The sequence below is a fragment of the Gavia stellata genome, chromosome 17 (assembly GCF_030936135.1).
Source record: "Gavia stellata isolate bGavSte3 chromosome 17, bGavSte3.hap2, whole genome shotgun sequence".
In the NCBI taxonomy this organism is placed as follows: domain Eukaryota; kingdom Metazoa; phylum Chordata; class Aves; order Gaviiformes; family Gaviidae; genus Gavia; species Gavia stellata.
Window position 1 is genome coordinate 8,926,184 of NC_082610.1, and position 20,446 is coordinate 8,946,629.

General features: G+C 35.4%; 1 protein-coding gene across 1 annotated transcript in view; it reads left to right on the top strand.

The window, feature by feature from the left end:
• Positions 1-20,446, top strand: part of ELP4 (elongator acetyltransferase complex subunit 4) — a 151,497-nt gene that overhangs the window by 31,902 nt on the left and 99,149 nt on the right. The window contains exons 5-7 of the mRNA XM_059825963.1: positions 3,324-3,463; positions 13,295-13,379; positions 18,762-18,950. Of these exons, the coding sequence (XP_059681946.1) occupies positions 3,324-3,463; positions 13,295-13,379; positions 18,762-18,950 (414 nt within the window). The remainder of the gene's footprint in view (positions 1-3,323; positions 3,464-13,294; positions 13,380-18,761; positions 18,951-20,446) is intronic.

The window sequence follows — 20,446 nt, forward strand, 5'->3', positions numbered from 1 at the left end:
CACATTAGTATTGCAATTACAAACATTAAGAGCAGACGGTAGCATAAAAGCACACTCTGCTCACTGACAATTTAGTGTATTTCTCCTTGTGCAAAATAGGCATCCAGGAAACAACAGGCTTGAGCCTCCAATCCACTAATAAATTTATCAGATCAAACTTAAGAGGAATGGAGAGTCTCTGCTTTGCACTCTCCATGGTCATTCTGCTAAGGCAGATTATTCATGCTTACTTGATTCAGGTAGGCTTTTTGCAAGCTTCCCTGCTAAGCCTGGGAATGCAGTACATTGAGGCCTATTCACAGGCTTCTGACATAGACCGAGCTTTTATTGCATGGTGTTTTATTATAGCCAAATCCTAGTCTCCACCCAGTTTGTAGGCACTGTGCTTATTCTTTTGAATCAAGAGAGGTTATCACCTACCTTAATCCATGCAGCAGGGTGGATTAAGGACACCAATGTGCCTCAGGATTCTCAAAGAGGATCCTGGAAACTTCTTGTTTCTTCTTTTTTGCTGTCTTTACTAAACTCTATTGGGCCTCAGTAAGGATTTGCATCCGAAATGGGCAACCTGGAGCTTTTCTCAATGAAGACATCAGATCAAAGTTCAGTTAGTCAAGGCCTTTCTAAAACATTAAGGGGGCTTGGAAGTACACAATAAAAAGATGAGCTCTGGCAGAGATTGCAGTAAAAACATTCTGATCTGTAATCCGGATAAAGAATAGATTATAGGCCAAAGAACAGCCCCTGTTTAAATTGCTTTCAGAATCCTCATTTTAAATAAAGTTACATTTTTACATTAAAAATACTTAGATTTTGATAGACTGTTATGTTTTGCTGGACTTCCTTCTTTAAAAATCAGGTGCTGATAAATGAATTGGAACACTGACTTAGAGAATATGTTTTTCTATCTTTTTTTGAGTAAAACTGATCTGCCTTTTAGGACTTGATATACATGAGCAATTTTGTGGGGGTTTTTAAATCAAAAATTAATTATTTGTTTTAATGAAAAGTTTGGGTTTAGTTTGGTTATTCTATTGTTTTTTGTAGGAAAGATGTTGTATTTTTGTTATTTATATTCTCTGATAACTGACCAGGCCTAACATCCATTAATCAAATTTCAAAATATTTACTCTAAATCAAATTATTCTAATTAATCTTAACAGTTTAATATATTTTTGGTAAGCTGAAGCATGAAATAAAATTGTGGAAATACATAGCATGATTGATTTCAGAAAGCTAACTATAAATACGTGCCCGTGTCTGGCATGTCTGTATGCTTTCTTTTTACTGTTATAGTACTTATTTTATTAGCAAGACCAAGCTTTATGAAAACCACAAGCTTTCTGTAATAATTGGAGTTGGAACTAAATAATTTGTTGCTCAACATACAAAAAATTATTGGGATCCCATTATTGTAATAATTCAGTATATCTGTTGTCATTCCTGTATATAGCAAGAATAGCAGATGTTGAAATTGGAGCAGACGTTGTTCCAAAGAATTTTCATTGCATACAGACACAACCCTGCTCAAGTTCCAGATAGCGGATAAAATGTATATCTTGGCCTGCTTGAAAGAAAAATCCTTTTATAGAATGTTCTAAGTTGTTACAGAACCTACCGAGAAACTTTGGGGACATTTCTGGTCGCTTTTCAAAAGTAATTCCATGCTTTTAAATACAAACAAAATAGCATTTCATTTTACCTACCAATCCAAACTTCTCTTCAGAACGACCTTTAAAAGGCATTCTGTTCTGCAGTGTGAATATATCTTCAACATCTCTCTTACTTTCAGCTCTTACCTTTTCTGTCTCACCTGTTCTCTTTCACAACCGTTGAGCTATTTCATTTTAATACTATGTCATTTAATATGTGAGGTAGCTCTTCGCTCTTATAGGGGATTCAGATTAGCAGTAAGTCTTGGAGTTGGGAGATAGAAAAATTACTTAAAAATATTTTTGCACATTCCTGCATTGTACAATGCACACTTCAGATGCAGTCCAGGCTTAGGGTAGTTGTCCTCAGAATAAACTAATAGGTGATCTTTCTTTTGACCTGCAAAGTTGCCATTAAACGTCTAGGATCCAGCACCTCTCTGGGTCCAGGCATCTTACTATTTAGAAATATTGTGATTTTGATTGATACTTGTACTATGAAACTTGTTTGGTTATTCTAACTAACCTTTCTTTTTCCTCAGAAGAGTTAGAACAGTTGATGAGAGATAATCTGATCAGGAGCACAGTGGTGGTTGTGCCATAATCTAAAGATCAGTTTTAATATTGCTGTGGTAATCTGTTACTCCTTTACAGTGGGTACATTAAAAAACACTATATAGTGGTTTACATTTGTACCAAGTGTTTTCCTTCCCTGGAAGAAACTAACTTGCCTCAGAGGTTTACTCTGCTTGACTGTTCTTTCCAGGATAACTTTTTTTTTTAATGGGAAGGGCAGAAAAGATGAAGAAAATGGATTGTTACATGAAGAGCAAAAACTGTTCAATTCCTGTAGCAGACAGCTACTACATACTTGAATACTGCATCTTATAACAATCTAGGGGGTTTTTAACATTACATGTGTAATTCAAATAATGTTGCAGGTTGCTTGCTGAACTCTGTTAATGTGGAACAAAAATATGCATTCATTTCCTCTGTTTATTTACTAGCAAAACATATTCAAAATGTGTAACTCCTGCTATGGTGTATATTAAATTTGGGGGCTTTATGATGTTTTATATACCCAAAATTGAGAGCTAATAAAAAAAGTGTAATGCTCAACCTGCTATTTATTCAAAATTCAAGAAATTAAAAGTAGTTTTTAACTATTTCCTCTTTTTTACAATTTTCTATTAAAATCATATATATGCAATGGTATTTTTTCTTACTGATCATAAATAAACTAAGTGAAACATTTTCAAAGTCAACTGAAAATGTTTCTGTAGCGCCGTGTAATTTCCAGATACTGAAAAATCAGATAGGTGGAACACATCATGGTCTGCACATTTCACATATCTGGCCTTTTGAAATTTGTGATCATATGTCTAGAACCTGTGCAAAAATACATTCTTTTAAGTATCTGGCTGCACTTTGGTGATGCAACTTGGAACAGTAAGGGTTGAATTCTGTGTGAAAAATTCACGTTATAGAATGTCAACAGGGGAACCAGAACTTAGTAGTAGATACTATGGTGGTGTTCTACTTGAAGCTTATACTTAAGCTGAATGGGAAAAAAACCTAGAGGTTTCTTTCAAGTGTATTGCTAGTTAATTATTTTCTTTTGACAGATAATAATTTAATAGGTTATTACAATAAGTATTGTTGTTTCCACAGGCCAGCCCAACAACATCTACAAAGTTTGGCCATTATTATGATGTTTCTAAAACAATGTCTCCAGAACTGTTTCAGTCCATAAAATGGCACAGTTTTTACCTTCCTGAAGAATTGTCTTTACAGCCAAAAATGAAAACATGGTAAGTTGTAATTCCACATGCTTCTGTTGTGTGTTCAAATTTTGTCTGCATATTAGTAGTAAAGGATATTTTTGCATCTACGCTTGTTGTGAAATATCTTGTAGCCATGCATGGCTCACAAGCAGTTCAGCTGTGGTTCTCATGTCAGTGCTACATGCCATAACTGGCAGCAAAGCACAGAGACAGCTCAGTATACTGACTCCTCAGCTGTGGGAGAAAGCAAGCTGGCAGGGACAATTAAGGCAGACATTACTAGGACAGCCTAGGACACAGCTGCATGTTCGGTCCAGCCCTACTGACAGCTGAGTGTGGGGACTGGGGAAAACTATTACTATCTGTCTGTGAACTACTCCCTGAGCACCATGCCTCATCAGCTTTTGGAGATGTGTGTGTCAGGTGGCTATCAGTCTTAGGAAGATATACATACAGTTTTTAGGGCTAAGAAGACAGTCTATCCTTGACCTACATAGCTTAGAATGCTATATCAAATTAGTTTATTATGTGACTTTTACTTCTTACATCCTACAGCTTCACCTAAGGAAAATACAAAATACTGTGAATAGAATTACAATCACTAATTATGTCTTACACAATACCCCTAATTCCAGAGAAAATCATAAACTCTTCTCTGAATGAATAACTTATTATAGTTTATGTCTATCAGTAATGAACTAAGGAAGACCAAGAGAAAATGAGTGACAGTAGCGAAGGCTCATATTAGCCTGTAGCACACACGTCCATTGTATCTTTCTCGGAGACATTTCAAGTCAAGTCAAACATCAAATATGGGCTAGCAATCTCTTTGTTCAGCACAGTCACTTAATTTATATAATATCTACTTTTATAGATCCCAGTGTATAGGGCCAACTCCTGGAAATAGTAATATGGTATGATTTATTGTGATTGATTTTCATTACATTACACTCAAATAAAAAACCTGAGATTTATGAAAGAAGCACAGTGTGAAGCACCTTTCTTAAAGCTGAAGAAAAGCAAAAGCCAAGTTTCTTTGTAATTTGTTTCTGTGTTATATGATCAAATGTCACTGTTTTGTAAAGTAGATTCTTGTGAGGTTGTAAAAAAAAAAATACACTTTCAGGAGAAAGCAGCGAACTTATATTTTATTGTCTCTAAAGTAAATAGTTAAAGCAACTTTATTTGTATATTATGTATAATTTATTTTTTTTTTTAGTAGCAGGACCATAGAGAATAGACACAAGAGTATCTGACAGATAGCTTGCAAGTGCTTATATTGTTATTGAGTGATTTAACTCCCTTTCTGTCTTTTCTCTAGCTAACTAGAATGTCTCATGACTCTGGGCTTAATTCCACTAACTGTATGGCTGTCAAGTATTTGTACATTTCACATTAAAATCAAATTAACTTATATGTATAGTATAGGAAACGGACTTTAACTTTTATGCATTTCATTTTATAAGCCTTGCTTAACTCTGATATTTTCCTTATGTGCTATCATGATAAAAGTTCATCATTCTTACCATATGAATTCTAGTCTTATTTTTAGTTTCAGTCTAAGGGAAGATTAGATTTAGTTAACTTGCTTGGCAAATTGGTAGAGCACAGAGTGATGAGGTGAGGAACATGATCAAATAAAGATGGATTTTGGAAGGCTTATCTACTTTTCTTCTCCCTGCACCCACAACATGGGTCTCCTTCAAGAAGCCTCTCCTGAGGAAATTAAAGAATTGTATTGTTGGGAATAAAGGCAGGTACCAAGGTAACAGGCAACCACCATTCTAAACATCGTTTTCTTAGACCACAATGCAATGTGATAAGGGACCGGGGGGAATAAAGGACACATTGGGAATAGTAGTGAACTCTCAGACAGAAATGTGTGCGAACTGTGAAGAGATGTGTACGTCTCTTTCTTCCTTTACAGTAGGTCATTTGTCTTCTAACTTTGATTATTGTCTTTCCTGAGCACAAACACCACTCACTGGTTTTGGATTCCCTGTATTAAAAAGGGTGCAGTAGGTCAAGGTTAAGACAAGGTGGGAAGAAGAATTTTTCAGAATTACAGCCTCTGAAATAAAGATTATTTCTCTGTAGAGATTTAAGATTTAAGCTTCCCATAATTACAGTCATTCAATTTTGACACACATATAAAAAATAAACTGAATTAGAATTTCAACTTCTGTTCATCAGTGTTGTATAACTGGAGTTCTTAAAAAACTACGGAAGTGGAGAAAAGCTGCTTCTCTCATTACCCCGATCCCCAAATTGATGCGCACCTACCACAGTTAATATCAGCAAACTGGACTACCGAATTTGCATAAGGAAAGACCAGGTTAGAAAATACATATATGCTTTCAAGCTGGGACCTAATGAAGTTCATAGGTAAAACATAAAGGATTGTCAAAAGTTCCACAAAGTCAAAAAGGCCAAAGCAATGCCTGTCTTTAAGGAGAGGAGAAGGTGAAGACATCTCTGGGTTAACATCAGTGCTCAAAAAAATACCAGAACAAATAATAGAATCTATTTTTAAGCTTCTAGGGTAGTTTCATCCAGTATGTGTTTCCTTTGTTTGCTTATGGGTATTCAAAGGCTCTGAAATAAAATAGGTGATATTCTCCATGGATAAAGTCTGTTATGATGTCAAAGGAAGAACATAGACTGGTCTGACAATTTTCTTTTTGTCATGTTGATTGTTAAATCCTTGTCTTCTAAATATGCTGTCACTGAGTCACAGCTGAACCTAAGTGAAGTACCAGGCTTTATCCCAGCGTTCGGTCTGGTAATAATCTAGTACTAATTTGGTTTGATACGTATCCTGAGCAATGGGTGTCTTTATTGCAGTCATAATGTCAAATTTGGAAAAAAGTGGAGGAAATAATTGCATGCGGATTGGCTAATAGAATTAGAATTCAAGAAGATTTAGGTCGGTGATCTGGAATAAACTATATGGAATTCAGTGAAGACATGCCAAATATCATAGTAGTAGGAATAATTAATTGAACAAATAAAATAGTGTAGCAGGTCTCCTGAAGATCTGGGGTTGTAAAGTATCTTGAACATAAAATACATTAGCAGTGTTGTGTGATTAATGCTACTGAAAAGCATAATTTAAAAAGCATGGAGGTGATAAACTGGAATTTAATGTGGAAGACATGCAGAGTACTTCTGTTCTGCTCAGCCATAACAAGGCTGTCCAGTTTTTGATAGTGTCCTTCAAGAAAACTCTGGATCAGTTAGAGGAGGTTGTGAAGATGGGTATTCATCTAGATGAAGATGGATATTCATCTAGAACTGGGATGTATGGCCTGTGACGAAAGAATGGAAGTTCTTAGATAAATCTAAGCAGAGTCTTGAAGCACATTAAAAATTGACATACAAAGGATAGTAACTGTTGTCTGCTGAAGGTAGGACAAGCAGTAATGGGCTACAGTAAACTGCAGCGGTAGAAATGCAGGCTGGAAATAAGGAGGTATTTTTCTAGTGATTAGCACGAGGACAAGTTGCCTTGCAGACACAGGTTGGGAGTATTGTAGAATCTCCATCGTTGAAAATTTCTAAGGACAAGTTAGGTAAGTATCTGTCAGAGATGGTTTAGATGTAGTTCATCTTGCCTTGGGGCAAGAAGATAGACTACCTGACCTCTTGAGGTCCTTTTCATCCCTGTCTTCTGTGATTCTTTAATACACATTAGTCACAGTGTATTAAATCCAATACTAAGTATGAATGTTACCAATTATTTCACTGCTCTCAAAACATTTACACTTTTACAGAAACCCAACAGGCTTGTACTGTATTTTTTATCAATATTTCCATGAAATTCTGAAGGAAGCATTCCTTTCTCAAGGAATGAAAACAGGCTCACAATCGTGTCAGGATGATTTCATTAAAAAAAGTTTATAAAAGGGGGAGGGAAAGGATATTATTTTGTTGGCATTACTGTTTGGAAAATCAATACAATGCTTCTGGCTTCTAATGCTAACTTCAGTATATCATAGAATAGTAAACATTTCTGTTCTCTTGATTAACTAGACAATGGTTTGAAAGAAAGTAATATGATAGTCACAGTTAACCCTTCCAATAGAAGTCAACAATTTCTGTTAGGTCTCATCTTTGATTGACTGAAGGTCCCACTGAAAGCTTGAGCTAACCTCTTTTACTCTGTGTTACAGTGAACTAGCAGCATGGACATGGCTAGTTAGCATGTCTCCACTTAGAGGGTATAATTTCTTAAGCATAAGGTTCTCCGACTACAGTCTTAGATGCATAGCCAAAAAACCACATGGTCGCATAATGCTAATTACCTGTATAGCATTGCGAAATCTCTGTAATCTATTAGGCTGACAGTACCTGATAGCCTGGAAGGTACTAAAAAAAAAGTTATAAAAATTGCTTGAAATTCAGAAAATCACCAAAAATGTGATTTTTTTTCCATTTAATTTATCAAAAGATTGACAGAAAATGTGTTAACACTGGAAGCTGACAAATCCTTCAAAAATAAGGAGACAGTTTTAAGGGGGTAGTTCATTATTGAAATAATTTACATTAACAGGCTACTTATTATGGGATGTTTGCAAAAGATTTCATGACTTTCTAAAGAGTATACTTTGCAAGATATGTATCAGTGAAGACGTTTCTGAATGAAATTTTCTCTTAAATCACGTAGGAGTGCAGACCAAAATCAGTGGCGTTTGTTTTTTGTTTTTTTTTTTTTTTTAATCTAAGAATGTTTTGCTTTTGTCACTAATGCAGAGGTTGAGGAGGAAGTGGAAACTGATAGTTTTGCTATTGATAGTTTTGCTAGTTTTTCCGTAAGTAAATGGTATTGTTGTTGATGGATAATACCTCTTTATAGTATCAGAAGTTGCAAAAAATTAGGAATTAGTGAAAAAAAAATAAAAAATAAAAACTTTTCCCTCTTCTCAAAATGTTTCCACATTATTTTAGCTAGCATGATCCGTTCTAAATATTTGTAATGTAGCAGAGAACAGCACGGTTTAAGTTCAGGCTGAAATAAATTGTTATAGTCCTGTAACTACAGCCATTGAAGAGGCACCTTAAATTATGCAGTCATCGTAGAAAGTGTACCTAACCGAACGCACACATTCTACGTTGAGGTCATAAGCTCTGTATTCTGCAATGACAAGCTAGTAATTGTAAAGAAAGATTTTAGAAGCTCAGTATATTTTTTTTATTGCACTTTTTTGATTAAGTCATCATATGTACGGATGTGAGCGAGGTGTTCCCTAAGTGTTGTCCTTTTTGGGTTGGGTTTTTTTTTCTGTTTTCCTCATAGAGACCTGCTGCTTTTGTATGTAATTAATGTTCCTCAAAGAATGTACTTAATCTGTAACTTGTTAGATGCACCTAGAATTCACCTTGTTGACCAGCCTTACTTCCCTTTCTTTTTCAGTTAGAGGGTCACTAGCTTTGGAGGCCTTCTGTTTCTTTTTTCCTCCTTGAAATTTTGAATAGCTCTCTTCTACCACCCTTCTTTTCTTTGGGAAGGGGTGAGGAACAGGAAGAACAATCCTTTGCTCTCCTTTTCTTTCAACAGTCAGGGATGTAATGACAAAGAACAGATTATGTAGTTAAAGCAGAAAGTATACAAGAAAAGTAATGTACCACATTTTCCTGTACAACTTGCACTCTCCTGACAGAAACAGTGAGTATAGTGAACATATATTTTACAATCCTTGGAAAAACTGTGCTGCATCTATTAATAAGCAAGGTCCTTTGTCGTAATGTTTGTGGCATAAGAACCATGTATTTGTAAAAAGGACCTTCTAATTCTCTAGCATCACATTAAGAAACCTATTTTATTTAAACCATTCTTCAGTGAGTGAACTGTCTCTGTAATGGTAGCTAATGTCTATTGCAAGATAATTACAGTGCTTCCCTTGCAGGATCAGAGATGTAGAGGCTTGATTTGGGCCAGAAACTCTTGGCCCTTTTTAGAAATCATGTATATCTATATATATATGTCCCTCTCTTCCTATCTACACAAGCACTTGGCTTCTTTATGGACTTGCAAAGAAAGGAGATTCTCTGACTGATTAGACAGAACTAAGTTATTGACTGGCCTTTTACTTTGCAATTAAAGGTCAGATTTGGAGGTTATATTCATCATTTGTTCACCTTAAAGTTTGGATCAATCTTTCTTTTCTTTCTTGTGTTTTTGCACGCGTGCGTGTAACTGCTTTTTGATGGAGGGAGATGAGTAGTACTGTGTTTCCTCTCCTTTCTGTGATTCCGGTACCTGATGGCTAAATTAGATTACAGGGTCTCCTTTTGGATAATCACTCAAGATGGGTAGAAGTTCACTGCCCCATGATAAACATTAGTTGAAAACAGATTGGGAAGACTGTTCTGCTAAGGGAAGTAGTAAATGGGACTGGGTGTTTGGTACCAAAAGAAGGCATAAACCTTCTCTTTCTTATCTCATTATTTCTTATGTTAGGGAAGGGCAGTTATGCCCTGGCCCTAATGCTAGGACCAGGTTAACAGGGTTGTGCGGCTGACAGCAACTGTTTTCCAGTTGTTGTTGCTAGGATATTCTGGTGTCCTTTTTGTTGCGTTGCTAAAGGTGATACTTAACAGGAAGGCAGAAATATCCTCTGTGATAACTCTATGCATCACAGAAAAGGCTTACTTTCTAGCCCTCTACTTCTATCCTCATTGTTCAGTTGCAATTACCAAAAGAGAAAGTTTGATAATCAAGGGAACTAAAATAATTAAGCTGTAGTTTTTCAGTAATACTCATAAGTTTTACCTTAAGAATGTATGTGCTTTTGAAAAAGAATAAATTTACCTAGAGTCTAGATTTACCGATAAATTTAGATAAAACAGGTTTGACTGTCTTGCCTAATGGGGTCTCCTTATACATAATAAGGCTATTTGTCATACCCTTGATAACCTAACCTTTGTTAACTGCTTAGAAACTATCAACAGAGAAGCCAGAGGCTTCATTGTAACCGGGATACCTGCTTGCTAGCTCCTGCTTTATCCATTACTAAATTGCTAAACAAAAAAAAGAGTAAAGAAGGAATTGTTTAAACTCATTATCAGAATTAAATGGTGTTTAGTAGCAAAGCCAAAAAAAGACTAGAAATTAGAAAATAAGAAATATCTTCTTTCCTTCCTTAAATATTATGACAAACGTTGCCAGAAGGGTAATGCAGCTTGTTTTTATAAAAAGTGTTTCCACAATATTTTTCATGTCTTTATTTACATAGTATGGCTCAAACTCAAGTAAACCATTAATATTTTAGCAAGAAGTTGAAGAGCACCTATTTTTACATTTTAAAAAAAATCTATATGCATTACATTATTTTCTTTAATTCTTTCTTTACTACAAATCTTTTTCTGATGGATTAATTGAAGAGCTCTTTTATTTGTTTGTTTTAATTTTGGACCCTTTAATTCTGCTAATGCTTTAGGTATGTTATTCTTTTATCCACTAACTTTTAAAAGCAAGTTAGTAATAAATCAGGAATTGGCAAGTATTGTGATAGCAGTGTATTCTCTGGCGTCCCTATAGGTAGCATGATAATACTCATAAGCAAAATAAGTCATAGATCACAAACTTGAAAATGCTAGTTTGTGGTGACAAAAAACACAGACATCTTTGTGTACTACACTTACTGTGTTCTCGGCTATGGCTCAGGATAGTTGCAAACTCCTTCCTAATGTTGGTGAGCAGCAGTTTCTCTCTTTTCCAAAAGGATAAAGGAGGATAAAGGAATATCCAAAAGGATGCACGAATGCTTCTGATTATTGTGAAGTGCTGCAGATTCTCTCCAGCTCTGGCAAAACTGGGAAGAAATCGCAGCACTGTGTAAGCAACAAGGATTGTGTGTGTGTTGCGATAATGTGAAGACATGGAGAGAGAAGACACTCTGGCTAGAGTGGAGGCTAAAGCCCTCTTCCCCTCCACCTACCCTGTAAACTGACACCTGCAAGACAGTATAGGTATAGCATTTAACAGCCATTCCTTTTGCAACTAAACGCTAGGAAAGTAATTGACTTTATAAGTGAAAATTTAGTCTTTCTTTTCTGTTTGAGATGCTCTTTTTTGTATAGCAAGGCAGACTTTACACATTAAAAGTCATGTTGAGATTATATATTGGCAGTTCTTTTCAGCTGTGAATTTCATAGAGTGTATTAAATTATTAAGGTACACCAGTTTAAGCCGTAGCCTTCTAGGGCACTAAATCTGAAAACAAATAAACAGAGTTTAATTTGGAAACTCTCCCTTTTGTTTATATCTGAGAAGGGTCATCTCTTAATGTTTTCTGACACTGAGTATTTCAAAACTCAAAATTATTGTGGTTGTGTGACTTTTTTGATTGTAGATGCTTATAACTTAAATACATCTTTGGGGGATTGGGTTTGAGTTGATACTGTTTTCTTGAAGGAAATGTAGAATTCTGAGTTAAAGCAATGGTGTAAAAGACAGATGTTTGCAACTCTTAAGTGCTTCTCAGAAAAGTTGTCTTCTCTCCTGTGCAAATGTATGAAAGTAGGTTTATTTGGATTTATTTAGGTATTCATTAGTAAAATACATTTGGATAGCATTTTTGGCTCTTACTAAAGTAACGGGAATGGTTTCATTAGTGTTTGGACCAGGTGATCTTTCAGGGTCCCTTCCAACCTGGGCTGTTATCAGACCAGACATATAAAATTATTGGAGCAAGTAAGAATATTTTTAGAGGCAAAATTTTCAAAATAACCTGTCATATTTCCCAAGAAGTACACAAGAAGGTTTTAATCCACAACCCTTGACAGTAATTAGTGAGACTAGAAGGAAATGCCAAAGCTAGAAAAGATAGAAGGGCTTAAACTCTGACTTGCACTGAGGAACCTACATCAAGTCCAGACACACAAGCCAGTATGCTCTATGGTATTTAAGAAAACAGTATGTCTCTTAAAAGTGAACAACTGGGTTGCTTTTTTGAAGTAAAGATTAGGGCTTACTGTCCTTTTTATGTGTTAGCCTGTGGACTGGAGAGCATGGCTGGGGTGGATATTTGAAGAAGTACTTTGGACATGCAGGAACTGGATCTTCTAGGACTTTGATGAGACGATTTGCTGAACTTTCATTTTGTTTTAGGTCTGCTTAAATCCATTTTTAGCCACCAGTTTGCTTTTTTTTTTATTTTATGTTATATTTTCTAAATAATACATAAAATAAATTCTACGTCACAATTCTACTGTCATGCAAATAAAGCAGTAACAACACCTGTAGTGTATGGATACAAAATGGAACTGTAGCATAGCAGAATGTATCTTATGCTCTGGTGCGGTATCCAAAAAGAATACTAAAAAAAATAAAACAAATTAACTGCATGAACTTTTTTATTGTGAAAATGTCTCTTTCATTTTTTGTTGGCTTTGATTGTTGTAGCAGTTGTATGTATGAAAGTTTGCAGTAATAGAAAGTCAACTCTGTTCATCAGGGCATTCATTAGGTATACTTGGAATAACAATTGGGTAGATCTTTGTCAGTTACAGAAGATTAGTACTATGCTGTAATGGTTTCAACTTTAAGTTGATACGTTAAATCATTAATCTTGTAAATGTAAGTGAGCCTGACATAATTAAGTTATCTTAATCCCTAGAGATTTTAGCTTTCACTGAATGTCTGAGCACTGAACTAGTTAACATGAAGCAATCACAACTGCTTATAATGTCAACTTTATTCAAAGAGGTTTGGGGTTTTTATTCTATGACACTTTTTTCTATATGACACTTTCAGACTGAAAGCTGCATCTGCTTATATTTGTTTTTAATACAGCTGTTAGAGACATATAGAAGAGTATTAAAATGTGTTACTAAACTATTTCTTCTTACCAACAGTAATATGAACAGTGCTTACACAAGGTTGCTTCAGTCCATTCAGAGGATCATTTACCAGGAAGGGTTTGATGGCTCTGATCCCCAGGTACTGAAGACCCTCGTATTCTTCTATAATCCTGTAACTAATGTTGTTTTCTGAATTTTCAAGGGTGGCACGAGAAGGTCTTGGACAAAGTAACAAGGAACAAGCTGTTTCTAAGCACTGCTAAAGTAAACAAGCAAAGTAAATGGAGTATGGTTCGTATTTTAATGTGCATTTGGAGTTTTTACCCGTTACAGATATGCAGACCATGCGAGAAAGAACTGTAAGCCAACATTAGTAAAATGTATATTCTGTGCAATTAGCTAATAAATGGATTGCCAAATATAATGTAATTAAACAAAACACATTTTCCCCTACAGTATTTTTTTTTTCAAACTACTGCTTTAGCAATAATGTGTTCAAGAGTCTTGAGACTGAACTTTTAATCTTAAACTTTCAGATTTTTTCGATGTTGTTTTAACTGGAGTGGAGTGAATCTTTTAATTAATTAAATGGTGTGCATCTTTATGCAGTGAGCATTGAAACACAAGTAAAGAAATAAGAATGCTATTTCAACTTACAAGTCAAAACAGCTTGCCCAACTTTAAAGATCTCTGTACTCTTCATAAATCATACTGTGGGTAATCAAAAACATTTTAAGTGTAACAACATAGGCTGAAAGCCTTTCCTAATTTGAGCAGTGCCCTATCTATTATTCTTTGTCATATTCAGTAATATGTGAGTCCTTTGGAGTTGATGGAAATAAAATAATAAATTAGATACATCGACGCTTAATTGATAGGTAATTACATTTATTGTTGTACAATAGAAATGTTACTACAGTAGAAGTTAATTAGTATAGATGCTAGAGACCTGCGAAGAGTATAATACAAGACTGTGTACTATTACCAGCTGAGTATCTTAGAAATCATTTTTGCGGGGAAGTTAATGTTGGAATGGATGTTTTCGTGTCTAACAGTATGTTTTAGAAACGTTACCAGCACAGAACACTTGTGTGTAAATTTAGGTTATTTGTGCTCAGTGTTTAGTCTCTGCTGAAATTTATGGCAGAGCTTGCCTTCACTGGCAATGCCAGTCTGGAGAAGTAAATTGGTCCCTGACAGCCACCTCTCCCCACGCGCCACGGTAGCCATGGCAACAGGCATGTCATCCACCTGACGGCACGCTGCGCAGAGATGCTCCTACCGCACGGCGACAGGTCCTGTGGAAGCCCGAGAGCTTGTCGGCTGCAAAGAGCAGCACTGAGTGAAACAAACACCCTGCCAACCTTCAGCCAGCAAACAACCTCCTGCTGAAGAGATTAGGCTGGGTGTTTCTTATTTTTCTTCGTGTATTCCTGATTTATTTTTTTTACATGTAAAAGAAAATCAAGGTTGGTCAGAGACAATATTTTGGGGTTTTTACTTGCAAGCAGGGAAAAATTAAACATCATGGATAGTTATTTTCTGTACTTGTTGTTCATTGTTTCAAAATGTCTTACTAGTGTCAATAAAGCAGAACCAGAACTTCAACTCAGATGTATTTAAAAGTATATGTTTGCTAAGTGACGTATATAAGTTTCTGAGGTGAAGCTTTAAGAGTTAGAAAAAGAGCCCTTTTTCAGGCCAGTTTACCCATCTAGAAAGCCATTAGCACTTGCATAGTTGTTTCTGTTTCAAGGGAGATAATGCACATGATTTCCTGGAGTGGTTTCTGTTACTTTCTTTTAAGATTCCTCTTTTCCCCATGTGTCATCTTTCTTTGTACACTCAAATTTTGTACATTTAGAAGAAGTGTATAATACACAGTTCTTAAAAATATGTCCAGAGTTGAATGCAGTTATGGCTCAGAACATGCCTTGGATCTTTTTAGCTTCCAAATCTATGAGAGATTCACCTTTCTGCTACTCCATATCCCCTTCTATTTACTGAGCCTTCAGAACTACTTTTTAAGTAGCCAGATATTAAGATCGTAGAGTACGGACCATCCTGTATTCTTCTGGACCTGTGTCCTTTCCTGTATATAATAATAATACAAGCTCCTGAGAAGTTTGTGCATGTATGCCCTCCCTCCCACATAATCCTCTCCCCTTTGAGTGGGTCCTGTTGGCAGCAGCTTTCTTGAAGTTCGGAGAAAACTGCAAGGGCCAAAATGTAGCAAGGAGGTACTGAACTTTCAAGAGATTTACTTACTGACTTTAAGTAGATCCATTAATCACTATGAATGACAGAAGCTGATGCCATTTATGCTTCATTTTTTGTACTGTGAAGTATAATCCTTCCAAAATCTCCAGACTATGGAGGTCTAGAAACAACTGTGTTACGTGTTGGATCTGGATTCAAAGGAAAAGTTTAACCTGACGGGTAAAACTTTCAGATATTTTTGGCTACTTTCACATTGATATGCCAATGATACTTAGACTTACTACTCCATTGTAATACTATTTGAAGAGAGGTCTGGAGAAAAGTGAGCAGAATGTGACTCAGCCTAGCTGACAGGGGTTTGACGCAATTAGGAAAATTAGTGAAAACTACCGTTAGAGGTTTAGTAGGCTTCTGATTAAATGGTCGGGCATCTCTAGTATGTAGTGTGATCAGTTAACATTAGTTTTATAAGACCATCTGCTGTTGGCCATCATAGATTAATATTTCTTGACTGTCCTGCATGACTTTGTGGGCCTTAAGACAATGATTCCTGTTTGAGGTATTAGGCTACAGAAAAGTTTGGTTGAAGTTACCCAAAGCAATTACCTGTTTGTTCATACTGACTGGAGCATCTTTGCAAAGATCTATTTGGAAATTCAGGGTCTGAATGACCTATAACCTAGAAATACGAGCATCAGTTTTACATCCTTTCTAAAATTTCCTAGTAACTCTTTGCTGCTGATCATTAAGTATGAATCCTTTATAAACTGAGCATGGGTTTAGGTCATACAGAATAGCACTTGTTTGTTTCAGAATATTTTGGGATTTTCGTGTTTGACAACAGAACTTTCATAGGCAACTGTATTTCCTTAACATGTCTTTGGTATACTTTGGAGCTCAAGTTGGGTGACTTTCAGGGTAATGAAGTTGGGGGGGATTGGTTTTTTGTTTGCTTGGAGTTGGGTTTTTAAATTCTTCATAATCGTAATTCTTCCTGCCAAAGCAAACATTGTTACAAAAATTATATGAAAAAGGTTAAAAAAAAAAATTAAAAATCCAAACTAATGAGAATATAAAAGATCTAGTGGTGCATCTAAAAAAATGTTTCCCGACTTTATTCTGCAGGCTTGTTGCTATGCAATATTAGACTTATGCTTTTCTTACGTTTCAGTTACGGAATAAGCCATTTGTCAGGGCCTTGTGTGCCCGACAGAATTATACTGGTAGAAATTCTGTTACTGGCCAAAATAAATAAATCTGATAATATCTGGTGTTTGGATAGCTTTATCTTTTAAAACTCCTGTGATTTAATATTACGAAACAAGCATCTGACATCTGTTATCCAATAAGAGAACTGATATTCTGATACAGGTTTTTCTCTGTTTGTATGTTGTTCTTCTGGATATTCTTCATAAGAAAAAAAAAAATTCTCATTAAAAACGTTTCTGTAAGTTTTATGTATGTTTGCTCTGAAATTTTGAAATAACCAGAACACTTTCTCTGCATGGTCAATATCCATTATATCTGGATAAAATAGTTTTCTTAAATGCCTGATTTTGTACTATTGCTTAAACACAAATCAAGAAACGTGTGAATCTGCTCTGATTAGAAGTCACTAAAGAGTATAAGACTAGCTTCTATTTTTTCTGTTCTTTTTAAAACACTGAACATCCGAGCCTAACAAATATCATATGGAGAAGTCAGATTGTGTCCTATATCCTGTACTATTATCCTGATCTTCATACGTAGTGTAAAACGTTAACTTCCCATACGTAAAGCCTAAAACCCTGCAAAGCCTGAGACTAAAGAATCCACCAGAGTTAAAACATGTATCGCTTTCACGAAGATTGTAAGCGAATTGGCAGATCAGCTCACTGTGTAAGCCATGAGAGTTGGATAAATGCAGAGCCATGTGGTACTAACTGTGTTTCACAACTCAGGCTCTGTCTACCCGATATGGAGAAGGAAGTATTTATAAGAGTAGCCTCTTGTCTTGTCAAAACCTTTCCTCCGGATTTCGAGAGTAGCTGTGCAATATTTTGTGCTTGATAGTTACTGTTCATTCCAGCTGGTGGAAATTAATATCTACAGTTTATCAAAACACTTTTCTGTAATGAAAAGTACCTGGAAGCTTTTATTTATCTAAACTAGTATTTTTTATATGTATTAAAAAAAAAAGCTGGCCTTTAAGTATGAACCCTGAACTGTAGAAATGTATCTTTGATCACCTTGTACAGGAAGTCTTTCAACAAGGGTGCTTATTGTCTCTCTCTCAGCTGTTGGTAGCAAATATACCTAAAATCCTTCTCAAAGATCACCAGGAAAGGTCACATCAAATAAGCAGAAATCAGATTTGTCATCATGAGATGACATTTTACGTTGCATAAACAAATTATAACTCTGGCTTCATAATCTGCCCCTTAAGAAAAGGGGCTTTATCTTCGCCACTGCCTCTGTTGGATGCTCTTCTGCCAGCGTCCTGCAGGGCAGCAAACAGTCTAGGTAGATAACGCAGGAGGCTGTGTAGGATTTTACATGTCAAAACAGCTTAGATTCTAGGACCCGGTAGCTAAGTAAAGCAGATCCAGAAACACTCACGTCAAAGACTTTCAGAAAGGTGTAGCCCTTAAGAGACAATCTGCTGATGTCTCCATCAGGCTCTGTTTCTCCATAGCTGTGGGTAAACCTTCCTTCATTAGTTGGAAGGAGTTGACAGGAATGTAGAGACTTCTAAAATAGTGAAAGGGCCATGCGTTGGTGAGGTAGGCCACCAACCTTGTTCATTTAGATGTAGTAGAAAAAGTGAAACTGAAGCAAACAGTCAGAATAGTCAGGTTATGAAAGTAGTACGGGGGAAAGTTGAAAATGGGGGAAAAGTTGTGTTTGATTACTGTCAGGCCCTTCCACCAGACCAGTTTAGAGCTGGGAGAAAAGATTCTTTTGCGTGTTTTTTAAGGCAGTGAAGAAGGAGTGGAAGGACATGAAAAATCATAGTAGTATTGGATTTTGTGTCAGAATATACTTATATTTAGCTATAGGTTAAAAAATGCAAATTAGTAGTTTTTGGTATTTCTGTGCTGTCTCTTATGCTTGTACTGCTTATCTGACATAGCATGATATCCAGTCAGTGAAAATAATGCCATTCCATTTGTAATTTTTATAAGATCATCTGAGATTAAGCTATGATTATGTAAACTACGTAATTATTATGAATTCTATAAATTGTATTTTTTAAATACATTACATGACATTTTCCTCTTAATGTTCAAAAAATAACAAGTGCCTTTTTTTTTTCCAATAGAAAAAAAAAAAGAATATTTTGCGGATAGGAATTCAGAGTCTGGGTTCCGTGTTGTGGGGTGATGACATTTGTAGCAGTGATACTCCTGAAGATATTCATAGCCTTACAAAATTTCTTTATGTTCTTCGTGGCCTCCTCAGAAAATCTTTGTCAGCCTGCATCATCACAGTGCCCACTCACCTTATCCAGGTAGGAGTGCTGCCTTTGCTGTATTTCATAGCTGACACATCAGTTAGCAAAAAATGTAAAGTTCATGGTAAGAAAATAAATGCAATTTGGGGCATTTTGAGAACTCTTTTTATTCAAAGGGCAAAATTAAAACATAACTTCACTGTAGTGTTTCTGTACTTTTGTGGGACAGTCGTGCTGCAAAATCTACAAAGACCTAAGCATAAAACCATCTTAGATACAGTTACGCTTTATGTGGGTCTTAGTGTTTTTTGAAAAACTATCAAAATTTCATAAATTGTAAAAAAGCAAAGAGAATCCCGCTAGTAATCTCTCTTTTTTGAACAACATCCTTATGCACTTTTCCACTGCCTTCAGAACACTGTTTAGAGTTTCAATACAAGATATTTCAGTCCACTGTCTTCATCTGTCATGCTGATTATGATCATGTGTGATCTTGGTTTTAAAGCCAGGAATTGAAAGATACACGTTTACTCTTTAATTCTAATATCCTCTTGTATTGGGACCAGGAGCAAACCAGTTATGGTATCAGAGTAATTTTCGCATCTGCAGAATCAGAAGCTGCTAATGGCACCTTACCCGAGAGTATATGGAGACTTAAATGTATCTTCCGGAAATAAACTTTTTTAGCAAAAGGAAAAATGTAAATAGTTGTCTTTTCTGCAGGTGGTAATGTAACTTACAAAAGCAAAATTGTTATTCACAATGAACAGAGAACCTATAATTTTAGATATTAATTTGATTTGATCATAGTAAAAAAGTACTGGATAAAACCTCATATTATGCAAAATGTTTTCGTAGTAGATTAGTTTATCGTTAGAGTAATAAGTACATGACTCTCATTTATGTATTGCATTTTGTAAAGGTGTTTGAATACCTGCAGATGTTATTTATCTAGATACCTGATGCGCTTACTGCTTCGAAAATAAAGAAAGAAACTTGATTTTCTAGTTTTACCATTGCAAGCAAAAGAGTATCAATATTCCTCTTGCAGTGTAAACCTCCGTCTCCTTACTTAACTATTTTTAAATATTAGATGGCAGTTTGCTTTCAAAAAGATTGACAGTAAAATTTAATGCAATGAATAGAATTTGTGAATGTAAAACTAGCATCCTTCTTTTTACACATTGGAATTACCTGTCCATAATTGGGACATACAATCAGTTTCATTGTACTCTTTTTTATATATTATGTCAATAAAAGTTATGATCATATTTTAGAGAAGAAGTCCAGAAGCTTCTCTAAGAAAAAAACCGAAGGACAAAGTTCTTTCTTTGTTGCAAACTTACCTGGGAAGTTGATAATAGTTTTGTGTTTATAAATTCCATATAAATCAATTCCCATGGAGTTAGGATTGAAATTCTATGTCAATTTTTAAATAACTGATTTTTTCATTTTAACAGAATTGTTTTACAGTAAGTGCTAGAATATTTTGAATTTTTAAAAAAGAAACATTATTTCCAGAATCTTTGCTTAGCAGCCTTAAACAAATGACA